The 12,933-nt window shown below is 42.7% G+C and overlaps 1 protein-coding gene across 1 annotated transcript in view; it reads right to left on the minus strand.

The window, feature by feature from the left end:
- Nucleotides 1-5,007: 5,007 nt before the first annotated feature.
- The window catches only part of LOC142665119 (uncharacterized), a 31,312-nt gene continuing 23,386 nt past the window's right edge, over nucleotides 5,008-12,933 (minus strand). Inside the window, exons 7-10 of the mRNA XM_075844667.1 lie at nucleotides 12,018-12,105; nucleotides 9,070-9,196; nucleotides 8,101-8,181; nucleotides 5,008-6,117 (exon numbers count right to left, since the gene is read on the minus strand). Coding sequence (XP_075700782.1) covers nucleotides 5,171-6,117; nucleotides 8,101-8,181; nucleotides 9,070-9,196; nucleotides 12,018-12,105 — 1,243 coding nt within the window. The 3' untranslated portion in view covers nucleotides 5,008-5,170. The remainder of the gene's footprint in view (nucleotides 6,118-8,100; nucleotides 8,182-9,069; nucleotides 9,197-12,017; nucleotides 12,106-12,933) is intronic.

Genomic DNA, 12,933 nt, shown 5'->3' on the forward strand with positions numbered 1-12,933 from the left:
TAGAATATAGGGCACAATTAACACAAGTAAATTGAAAAATGTATAAATTTTATTAGATATTACAACATTAAAAAATGAGTCATAATGAGCATGAAACACAGAAGACGTCTGACACATACAGAGAACATACAGAAAAAATATATTAAATGACACTGTCACGGGTGGCGGTATATATCTCTATCCCTAGGTGATGTAAGCCTTGTACCAGATAGTTAAAGCTTCTGTGTGTTTGAACATCTGCTGCCAAGTGGACACATTTATGTATGCAGTTGAAAAGAGCTAGAATATAAGACATATGTGCCCAGTGCACAGATATGACAGCAAAACTGCAAGCTTTAAGCTAGGGTCTGGTGTGAATAACACAGCATGTCTGCAGTGGTAGTGAAGGTAGTTGAATTAAACAGATACAGGGGAGAGAAGATATGTAACATACCCATTTGTAGTCCTCTGCATGGAGAGAACGTCAGTCCCGACGCGCGTTTCGGCGAAATGCCTTCGTCCCGGGGTGCCGTCTCTCCAGCAGGAACCTCCCTCTTTAAAACATATGGCCGTCCAATCGTGTCAGCAATTGAGGCTCACATGGGGCAGTGAAAGTGTATACACTGGCGTCATGCATCGGGAGCAGGAAGACTCGTAGCAATCCCCCGAACGCGCGTCATCAAGGGGGCGTGGATCAACGGCGACTGACGCCGCAGATACACGCCCACCCAGATGCAGACGCACGAGTCAGAGGGAAGCCGAGAAAACCCTCCCGGCGCAAGAGCACAAGCACCTACTGCTATGAAAGAATGTATCCCATGAGATATACGCAGTGCAGGATCAGACAGCAAATATGAAGTAAGAAGGGAATGAAAATACAATGTTTAAACAATAGTGACCATATATTCCATCAGGTGCGACAGCTATAAGCATATTTGACAAACTGTGGAACAGCATGAAATCCAATCAGGAACAATGTACATAGGACCCAACGACACATTTAAGGATGTTACTAAATATATGTCAAATTGCACTATATATAAGAAGACAGATATAAGATATTGGAAATAAATCATGTATCTCAAACATAACCACTGCAATACAAATAACAGCAGCATCCATGAGTCAAACTTGTATGACAATACATCCAAACAATTATAAATAGATAAAACTGCATATACATTGGTTTTTATATATATAAGACAAAAAAATATTAAAACAAAAAATATATATATAATACATATAACTAACATATTAGGAAAATATATATAGATACAATATCTGTGTAAAATAAAATTTGATAATGCATACAAAGCTTAGTGAAAAAATGATAAATAAGGAATAATGAATAATTTTTCTCCTTAGCCCAGGTAAGACGCTTCTGACGTTGTCTCAAGAAACACGACAGTTGTAGCCCATGTCCTGGATACGTCTGTTTGTGGTGGCTCTTGAAGCACTGACTCCAGCCGCAGTCCACTCCTTGTGAATTTCCCCCAGATTCTTGAATGGCCTTTTCTTGACAATCCTTTCAAGGCTGCGGTTATCCCTGTTGCTTGTGCACCTTTTTCCTTCCTCTCAACCTTCCATTAATATGCTTGGATACAGCACTCTGTGAGCAGCCAGCTTCTTTAGCAATGTCCTTTTGTGGGTTACCCTCCTTGTGGAGGGTGTCAATGACTGTCTTCTGGACAACTGTCAAGTCAGCAGTCTACCCCAGGATTGTGACGCCTACTGAATCAGACGGTTGGACCATTTTAAAGCTTAGGCAACCTTTGCAGGTGTTTTGTGTGTATTAGCTGATTAGAGTGTCACACCATGAGTCTACAATCCTCAACTTTTACCCAATATTCAAATTTTCTGAGACACTAAATTTTGGATTTTCATTAACAGTTAGCCATAATCTTCAACATTAAAAGAAAAAAATGCTGGAAATAGATCCCTCTGTGTGTAATGAATCTATATTATATATGAGTTTCACTTTTTGAATTGAATTACTGAAATAAATGAACTTTTTGATGACATTCTAATTCATTGAGAAGGACTAGTATAATGACTTTTTATTTTAAATTGTAATTCAGGTATTATTTTTGTATATCAAAAGTGGAAAAAATTGTCCCGTAAGCCATGGCAGTAAAAGATCTAAAGCAGATGTCCAGTTATGGAATAAAAAAATATCTGAAAGGAACTACATCGGAGAAAGGTTTACATGCAATTTATTTTCTTCAGTGTTGACAGCTTTTCGGTTCAACCCCATTAGGGAACAACTATTATCAGTGACTGCAGCTTAGCTGCATTATCTAATGGAAGTTAAAAGGAGCCTAAAATCCATCGATGTCAACACAGCTTTTCACTGAAGCTCTGCTTTTTCAGACTGGCTGATGTATATTAGCACAAGCCCACCAGGAAGTTAGTACATAGATGGATAATTGACATTAAAACAATAGATTTATTAACTACAAACAGCCTAAAGGGAACAAGTTTGCACCATGAAATAGAGACAGGTGCACTTACTTTACTCTGGCTCGTCTCCATCTGGCTCAGCTTAATTGACAGGTCTCTCTCCATTTATGTATAGGGAGAGATCGGTCAATTAAGCTGAGCCAATTCGATAGAAGACCGAGGAGAGCTGGATGATTAAGTCTTTTCCTCACTCAAAGTTGAAAAGTGTACCCGTCGCTTCAGGTGACTTTCCAGAATAAGATCTCGTGTGTGAATATGGGGAATAACACGATTTCTGGGCATTATATGGCTGGTCTTTGGAATTTTTTGCAAATTTTCAACTTTGTATGATCTCTCTTTCATTGTCAGTTTTTCCTGAGTTTAGCTCCAGAGGGAAGCAGAAACTAGATGTTATGATGTCTCCCATAACCTGCACATACACAATAAAGATCCTACTCTTCTACCTCTCTGTAGCACACCCTCAGAAGCAGCAGCATGGAGGACATTATACAGCAGCAATGAGCAGTGTAGCTGTGAATCCAGCACCGGGGTGAGATATTACACTTCGGCCCAAAGCACACAACCGTAGATTTCGTCCGTAATTACGGACCTATTCATTTCTATGGCCGATGGACCCCTTCCCATATATTTACGGGGAAGTATCCGGGCCGTAGAAAGGCTCTGTGAGAAATAGGACATGTCCTATTGTTTGCTTTTTACAGACTGAGTTCCCATACTTTATATGGGAGCACGGGCCGCAAATGCGGGTGGCTGTCCACGGCTGTTTACGGGCACAGTCGTGTGCATGGGGCCTTACAAGTAGCTCCTGCAGTTCCCTCCACTTCCCCTCACCATATACTTTTATGGGCATCACGTAACCTGATCCCTCAGTGAGCTGATAATCTCTCTTGTGAATGAATGATCAGCGCTGGAGGCAGTGGTGAGGAGAAGAGAATCGTAAGTGGAAAAAGAGGAAGTTTTTTCTAATAAGAAATATTACAAAGTTTTATATATTCGCTTGTACTATTGATTTATGCAAAGTTTATTGAAACGACTGTGACCATTTAAAGATTATCTGACAATTCAAAAAAAGTTCTGACAGGTCAGTCAACTTTTGATCGTAGGGAACACAGGTGTGGAGATCCTTAGGATACAGGGAACGAAGAGGCAGATGCGCTCAGCTGAGCAATGTGCCCTTTCAGCTCTGATCATCTTTTTCTGGATCTCCTGGGCTCAGAGAAGATCTATGGACTGTACACTACTTACCTCGCATCTCCCACGAGTGAAAAAACAAGCGGAGCCCTTCTGTCCCTTTTTGGAAACAATCCATAGTGGTCTTAGCACCTGGACCCGTTTTGATCAAAGCTTGACATGTCCCTAGGTCACAAAGTTTTGGAAATGCTAGTGACCCTATATAACTAGGACTGTAGGACTAGAAAAAAAATACAACATTTCATGCTGTGCCACTTGTGCTATTTAACACAGTACAGCTGTGTGCACTTCTGCTCTTCTTCATAGCGGTTCATGATAATAATGAAAAAAATAGTCACTCTTAGTAGAAGCCGCTCCTGCGCTGGTGTGAAGGTTTGGACCAAATTCCCAGTCACAGCAGAGTGTCACAATAAATGGAAATGTATTTATTTAAAAAAGACATGTGTGATGAAATGTGTTGCACAGGTGGTCACAGAAGCTACGCGTTTCGACCTCAAACTGAGGTCTTCATCAGGCTTATATAAGCTTTTTTAAAGAAATAAATTTCCATTTATTGTGAAACTCCGCCTTGACTGGGAATTTGGTCCAATCCTTCACACCAGTGCCTTCTACTAAGAGTGACTATTTTTTTCATTGCTATCTGGAACTTCTTCTCCACGTCGAATCCTGCCGATTCTTCAGCCGCCGGTGTCCACTCTGAAGGCCAGCAGGCTCCACATGCTGGATGATCGAGTTGTGCCGACCACCTAGTACAACTCCAAAAGGTTAGTGTAACACACACACACACACACACACACTATTTTTGACCACCCTGTTTCTGTGGAATCACCCCAGAGGAGCGCTCTGTGTCTCTTTCTTTTTTTGCTACTTCATTGCCTCATAGAGGTTCATAAGTGTGAAAGTAAGTAAAGTGTGTTTATGTGACTCGCTTGTATGAAGAATCTATTGTATAGTTTGAAGTATCTGTTCCCAGTAAAATCAAGCTCATGCTGGGACGGTCTGTGAACTCATGATTTTACCTTTCCTTATCTAGGTTTCCTATGAGAATGTAGAATTGCTGGCTTTGCAGCTGTAAGATTCTCGTAGGAAGCTTTATCTTACTCATGATTTCTTATGAGAAACCTGCCTTTTTTGGGATTGGTTCAGCTCGAGCCAACTCCCCACTTATGGTATACAATTGTAACTGCATGCTAACAATAAACTAGAGAAGGACTTTTGGGTATACAAAGCATGTCTCGGTGTCTTCTCTCCGATATATCGATATAACTACTGGATTTGGATCTGGGCAAATTAACTGAAGGGTGTCCGTTGACACACCCATCCAAACCTTCAGTCTAATATATTTTGCACGGGATTGCGTCAACAATAAGACATGTATGCAAACAAAGCTTTATGTTTCAAGACAATTACATTCAAAAACATGTGCTGCAGTCTTTACATTTACAAAAGTAAATGTCAAAACCAAATGAGGTACGAATTTACAAAAGTATCTCCTAAAATTAATCCAGATATTATAGGTACTCTGACATAAATCGGGTCATCATTCATTTACATGATGCCTTTGCTGATGTCTTTGGAGCAGTGGCCTCTGGGAAAACTTCTTCTTGCATTTATCACAGCTATATGGCTTCTCCCCGGTGTGTTTCCGTTTATGTAACACAAGGTGGGTGCTGTGCTTAAAGGCCATCCCACATTCTTTGCATGGATAGGGTCTTTCTCCAGTATGGGTCCTTTGGTGGGTGATCAGGTGGGAACTAGAGGTAAAGCCCTTTCCACATTCAATACAACCATACGGTTTTATACCCGTATGTATTCTTTTGTGCGTAACGAGGTGAGAACTTTGTGTAAAACTCTTCTCGCATTGGTCGCAGACATAAGGTTTCTCCCCAGTATGAGTTCTCAGGTGAACAATTAGATAATTACTAATACTGAAAGTTTTGTCACACTCCGAACATTTATATGGCTTGTGCCCGGAATGAATTCTCTGATGTTTCACCAAAGAGGAACCGTCACTGAAAGATTTGCCACAATCAGGACAGGCAAACGGTCTCTCCACAGCATGGATTCTTTCATGTCTCCTTAGATGACACCTTTGTGTGAAAGACTTATCACATTTCATACAGATATAGCAGGACACGCCTGTATGTAATTTTTGGTGTTTGACCAGGGTCGATTTCTGCTTATACTTTTTCCCACATTCACTACAACAGTACAGCCCGCTAATCGTTGGTTTTATTTTATCATATCTCAACTTCACCGGTAAACTTTTCTTCCTCTTAAGCGCTCTTACTTCATCTTCAAAAAACATGGAGTATTCGAATGCAACTCTGTCTCGAAAGTTGTACCGACGCTCGGTGGCCATGGTGTCCTCTTTTAATGGGGTGTGCAGATCTTCTAAGTCATCAATTAAACGTATACCTTCTACTGCCACTCCATCAGGTGTAAACAACGATGTATGCAGCGCATCCGATTGGTATCTGGAGGCATCTACAAATGGTATACACCGGGAGAACCTGGTCAATCAAAAAGCAAACCGGCCAACATATAGATACTTTATAGCATGGGTGTAGTGATAGGTGAAAAAGTTACTTTCACCACGTAGACTATATATATTATATATATATTGTGTATAAATTGCAGGTAAGGCCCTGTTCACACCATGTTTAGCACGTAAGCCATTAAAGCTCCAAACATACACGCAAAACATATCCATAGGGTTTATTAGCCCGACAGATCAAAAGAATGTCCTTTCGGCCTTCGTCATGCTGGTATACTTCGGTATCCCGCATAAAAAATGTATACCGCATGGTATAACTTTTTTAAACATGGAAGACAATGGGTGACGCATGTCACAGGCATACATTAATCGTATGAGCTTTTCATGACGTATACGTTAAAAGGATCCATAATTGTCTATGGGTGAGGGATTACCGTGACGCATGACTAACAGTGGCATCCGTCACCCGTAGGCTTTTATGGCATCCGTTTAATGAATACGTCATAAAAAGGTCCTAAGGGTTCTTGACGTATCGGTCAAACGTATCCCATAATAGCCTATGGGTGACAGATGCCATTGGCCGGCATCCGTCAACGTTTAGCATATACAATGGGAGCTTTTCCAAACGTATACACTAAATATAGGAAACAAAAAACATGATGTGAATGGGACATGACTTAGTAACTCAGTACTGTTACCAGCACATGTACACTGCAGCAGACACCCTTCGTTCCGAATACAAAGTCCCTGGGTCGTGCTCGTGTCAAGCTTTTAATTTAAGAGTTTGGGCCTTAGTACGTAGCATATTTTGCAAATTTTCATTATATTATGTGTGTGCTTCTGTGCACTAGGAGCAATAGCCAGATGGATTACAGGGGGGACAGAAGGGGCGATTGCCCTTGGGTCTCCACCACCAAAAGGCCCCTACATCAAAATCATTAATATTTTTTGGACATGGTTACGCTTTCCGTGTACACTTTAAAGGCTATGGACACCATTGCAAAAAATAATTATTGCATTTTATGTATTTAAAAAATAAAATATTTACGATTGGTTTTACTAAAAATTGTGCGATGTTTGTCTTCTGCAGCTTGTATGTCTGACAATACAACACAAGCTGCTGGATGCCATTCAGTGCTCAATCCGACAGACCATCTAAATGTCGGCTCCTCTCTACCCTGCCTCTCTCGCTGCTCTCCTGAAGCCTAATCTAAGTTGACATCTAATTTGATTTAGGTTTATTTCCTTTGGTTGTAGAGATGTTAGCTTAGCGTTCAGGAAAGCAGAAAGAGAAACGTTAGAAAGTAGCCGATATTCAGCTGGTCTGTCGGACCGATCACTGTATGGCTACCAGCAGCTTGTATTGTATTGCAAGACATACAAGCTGCAGAAGACAAATTGCTAAATCTGAAATTAAAACCAATCTAAAATAGGTTTTACTTGATGAAATGAAGACAATGCAATAATAATATTAATAATAAAAATGTCTGCTAAGATGTCCATTGCCTTTAAGGCAGAGTTAACATAGTATTAACTGGATTTAAAGGGGATGTCTCTACAGAAAGAACCCTTTTCAGAATGTGACAACCCCTGGAAGGAAGCTTTAACAGAGTCTGTAATTGGAGATCGGAAGTGACATCAGCAGCCTCCCCTAGATAACACATCACTCAGCAGCCTCCCCTAGATAACGCATCACTCTTCTCAGCAGCCATCTTCCCTTTGCTATGGTCAGTATAGAAGCTACTTATCTTGGCTCAGAGGGTGCTGAATATATGCGTTTACCCTCCATTATAGTGAAGGAGACAGCCTGATGTGTTACCACAACTCTCCTCATCCTGCAGTAATAGAGTGCCTGGGCATACAAGCAATGCCACCTCACCATCACGAATGGTAGACCTGCCTTCTAAAGAGCAATAAGGGTCCCAGTATTAGCCCCCCCCCCCACTCAAAAATATCAAGAACTGCATACTCACCCAGTCTTCCTGGGCCTGTTAGTGTTGGGTCTTCTCCATGTTCAAGGCATGATATTAATTTGGGTTTTTGATTACGGTGGGCTGAACAAAGGCAATGAAGTCAGTATTAAATAGAAATCATGTATTGGTAAAAATCCTACATTTGTCTCCTATTTAATAACACACATTCGGTGGGTTAGGGAGAAGCCGAGTGACGGAGGATCAGACTACACCGGGTTTATTTGTAGTCTGGCAACACATAATCCTGCATAGGAGCTGCAGACATAAAACGTTTTAATCGAGACTATTGGCGAAATTTCTTATTTTAGATTCCAGGGAACAATAAAAAATGGTGGAATTGGACATAACCTTCCTTTATTTATTACTAGTTCCATTTAAAAATGTTTTCAAAAACAGAATAAACGTGACCCTGAGGCCCCATACACACGACCGTGCCTGTAATCACAAACCAGCACGGTCGGCCGCGGACAGTCACACGCATTTGCGTGCCGCGCTCCCATTATAAAGTATGGGAGAACGGTCCATAAAATCTAATAATAGGACATGTCCTGTTTTTTTTACGGAAGCTTTCTACGGCCTGGACACATTCGCGTGTATATGTACGGAAAGGTGTCCGTCGGCTGTAGAAATGCATGGGTCCATAAATACGGATGAAATCTACGGTTGTGCGCATTGGGGCCTAACGTCTGGCATTTTCAGAGACCTGTTGTCATTGGTGGGGGTCTGAGCTCTGTGACCTCCACCGAGTGAGAGAGCGAAGGGGCTGCGGTAACTCCGACCACTCTCTGCTTCATAGGAGAAACAAAGACCGTACACTAGAATACATTACAGTCTGAGGCCCGTGAAGGCAAGAGAGCGCTCAATCCCTTTGTTCTACAGATTGGTGGGAGTTCCCGGAATGACCACCTCTGACAGGTTTCTATGACAAGTGAGAAGTTCGTGGTAACCGGAGATGAAATTTAAACGTACCCGGGGTGCAGAAGGTTTGGTAATTATCCATCATGACTTGTCGGTAGAGCTCCTTCTGCCCTTCTTCTAAACATCCCCATTCTTCCGTTGAGAAATATACGGCAACGTCTTCAAACTCTGCAGGAAACTTAAAATACAAAAAAAGAAATTATCTTTATTTAAAACCAAAATGGATGAACTATTTACTTAACCTCTTAAAGGCAATGAGTAGAAAATATATATGCTTTTTATTAATTTTTTTAACATCGGAACCTACGTGTGACATACGCCATTGTATGGCATCAGCCACAGTTATATACGTCAGGGAGTTTCCCCAGGGCCGGAGTCCACGAAAGGAGCATCAGGTAGCTGTCCATATAAAGATAGTGACGTCCGCAGCTTCTCCAGGGTCGGAGTCCCCAGCCAAAGCACTCCCAATGTTCTGGATGGGGACTCCGGCGCTGTAAGCACCTGACATCACCGTCCATACATGGGCAGTGACGTCAGAAGCCTCCATGGGCACAGTGCTTCAGGTAGCGCTCTGCCAGGAGTGTTAAGGATACGAATCCCACTGTAAGCCTATACAATTGGATATGTTGCAGCCTTCAATATGAGATATACGTGGGGAGTCCTCCCCACGTATACCTCCAACAGAAAACTATACGCTGATGTGTAGAGGGCCTTAAAGGGGTTTTCTAGGTACGCTGATGTGTAGAGGCCCTTAAAAGGGTTTTCCAGGGATATTTTTTTTCTCAGGCCGTGCAGCGCACGAGCACTGAGTTTCGCTAATAAGGAGGCAAATGGTACGGACATTGAGGCGTAATCAAAGAGGCGGGCATCGAGGAGACTGTGGACCAATAGGTTGCCTCAAATCCAGGTGTACGTCAGCAGTCTCGGGTTTTGAGGCATCCTATTGGTCCACGGCCTCCTCTATGTACGCTCCGTTCATGCTTTGCTTGCACTTCAATAGCAGCACGATTTTATTATATATATATATGGGGTACATATATTATGATGGGGATCACATTAGATATCTGAGGTGCAGTAACAGGATTTTGTGACTGCACCTCAGATAAAGCAGGTGGGCAGGATAAGTAGTAAAGAGCAGCCCTGCGTCATTACGTAGGTTAGTGAGGTATCACAAAAAAAAAAAAAAGAGACAGACGAAAATCAGAACTTCCGACTTCCGGCAGCTCAGATGTAGGGAGAATAGGAAGGAAAGTCTTCAGATTTAATACAGACTTTATATTAGCAACTTTATTAAATCGTAACATAAAATGTTAGTTCAAACATTTTGTTTCCCTGGAAAACCCCTTCAATGGTTACCTTGAGTTAAAAATGTTGCATTAAGTTTCAGGGTGCAATTTCCTTTCATTATCAAACCCCCTGATATTCAGTTTACAACCTGCTCCTAGTTTTAGATCTGTGTCATGTGGACGTGTCTCCAAGTAATATATGCTGGGTGTGACGTCTGTGACTCCAGGATGCTGCTGCCTTCACTAGATGTCATGTAACAGCACAGCTTCATTCTTGAACTGCTTTCTACTTCCAATACTGATGCATGTGTCTTTGATCTCTCCTTACTCTCCATGGATATTCTGCCGTGGGTTCTCACACATTCTGTTATGGGTTCTCTACTCTCACTACACTTGATGCTGCCTGTGTAAACTTTCCGCCTCCTACTGCAGACTCTGGTTCCTCTTGAATACTGCTGGCTCTGCTGTTTATAACCACAGTAGCAGTGTGCTGTCAGTGAGTGGTCTGACCTCTGTTTCGTAGTTCTGGACCCCGCTTACCAATCTCCAAACTGGCCACCACAGTCTCAGACTTTCCTCTGGAAATCTTTGAAAGTCTGAGACACACCCCCTCCTCCTCCACCGCCCACTGATGGACCAGCGCTGATGACGTCGGCGCTGTGTTCCGCAGCCCCGACGTCATCAGCGCTGGAAAATTGTTAGAAGATTCCCTTGGTAATAAATGGATCGCAAAGTGACCCCAAGCGATCAACTATAATCTATGTGGAACCCATGGGGAAACCTGGCCATGAGTGTTAAATTTCACTGCAGCGCCAACACAGGGGAAGTAAGCATTACACATTGCCCATTCCAATTAATGGGCTGTCTCTATGCAATACAGGACAGGTCCTCCAGTGTGGGAGACATTATTTGTAACCGCTCCCCACTCTGATCAATAGATGAGGAGCCTGATAGAGGAACCTCTATTAATCCCCTAATACGGTGTATTCTAAACTGGACAACCCCTTTAACCCCTTAATGCACCAGGGAATGCCAGTACGTCCTGGTGCAGGGGGAGAAGTATGGAGAGCACTCAATACCCTGCCAGTGTTAGCTGTGTTCCACAGCTGACACCCGGGACTAATGGCGATCGCGTTGTTACTGACTGTTTAAGCCTTCAAATGCTGCGGTCAATCACGACCACAGCATCTGAGGCGTTAGAAAGAGGGGGGTGCCACCCTCCGACAGCTCATCGGCCCCCCCTGCAATGAGATTGGGGGGTGACTATGGTTGTCATGGCAGCCCAGGAGCCTAATGAAGGCCCCCAAAGCTGCCTTCACTCTGCCGCTGTTAAGCCCTACTGAAATACATTAGTATTGCAATATATAAGTATCGCAGTTTATTGTACCAGCGATCTAACGATCGCTGGTTCAAGTCCCATAAGGGGACTAATAAGGTGTAAAAAAAAAAAAAAATTAAATAACGTTTTTAGTAGTGAAAAAAAACAAAAATGTAAAAAAAAAAAAAACTTTTCCAACTAAAGTAATGTAAAAAATATATATAAATAACGCACACATTGAAGTCCCCCATATTGCTTATAAAACACGGCCAGATTGACTTGAGCCAATTCATAAATTGAATAGGTGTCCAAAAATAAATAAGTCATGCCGCCATCTTTAAAACGGTAACGCAACAATGAATTGTATATACACAATAAAACGAGGCGTATGTAACCTGTAGAGACGTCTTCCTTGGTTTTTTCCCACGATTTATAGGAGGCTTTCTCTTCTTTAATCTCTTCGTTCTCTTTAGTCGTGGCATCCTGGAAAGTGGTGCAGTAAAAGATAAAAGGTGAAAGTGATAATAAAAAATACAAATGTGTTACAATTCCAACATTGTATCTTACAGGTCACATGTAGGTTCTGTGACATAATGCACATATATCTGAATAGGAAAACAGTAACAAGTGTACAGACCATGCTGGCTATCCTGCCCAAAGCTTAGAACGGACGGCGGGGTGGGCCGGTTGCGAAGGCAACCATCGTTCACGAAAACCCACCCAAACAGGAGCTTTGCAGGAGAGGGTTCGGTAGCTTTGGGCCGGAGAGCGGGCTACGCTTAACCCTTTAACGACCCAGACATTTTTCGTTTTTACGTTTTAGTTTTTCACTCCCCGCCTTCCGAGAGCCGCAACATTTGGTTTAGCAGGGGCAGAAAGAAGGCAGACCAGGGGGCATTTATTAGGGCCCCGGACTGCCATGACTACCATCGGCGCCCTCCGATCGCGCTGCGGGGGGGCCGTTGGGCTGTCGGAGGCCCCCCCCTCCTAATGGTTTAAATGCCGAGGCCGCTATTGACCGCAGCATTTAACTAGTTAAATGGCCAGGAACAGCACGATCACTGTACCTGGCCGTTAGAGTAGCGTGTCAGCTGTAATACGCAGCTGCGTTGTATGGAGCACGCTCAGCACGTGAGCCCACACCAAACAACACCCCCTGGTCCATGACGTATTTTCGTCATGGGTCGTTAAGGGATTGGGTTTTCCCGTAATCGATATTTAATCACCTACACACAGGATAGGTAAAGAGTATCGGATTGGTGGGGGATCCAATTGCTGGGAGCCCGACCGTTCCCGAGAATGGGCTTACCT

The sequence above is a fragment of the Rhinoderma darwinii genome, chromosome 12, assembly GCF_050947455.1.
Source record: "Rhinoderma darwinii isolate aRhiDar2 chromosome 12, aRhiDar2.hap1, whole genome shotgun sequence".
In the NCBI taxonomy this organism is placed as follows: domain Eukaryota; kingdom Metazoa; phylum Chordata; class Amphibia; order Anura; family Rhinodermatidae; genus Rhinoderma; species Rhinoderma darwinii.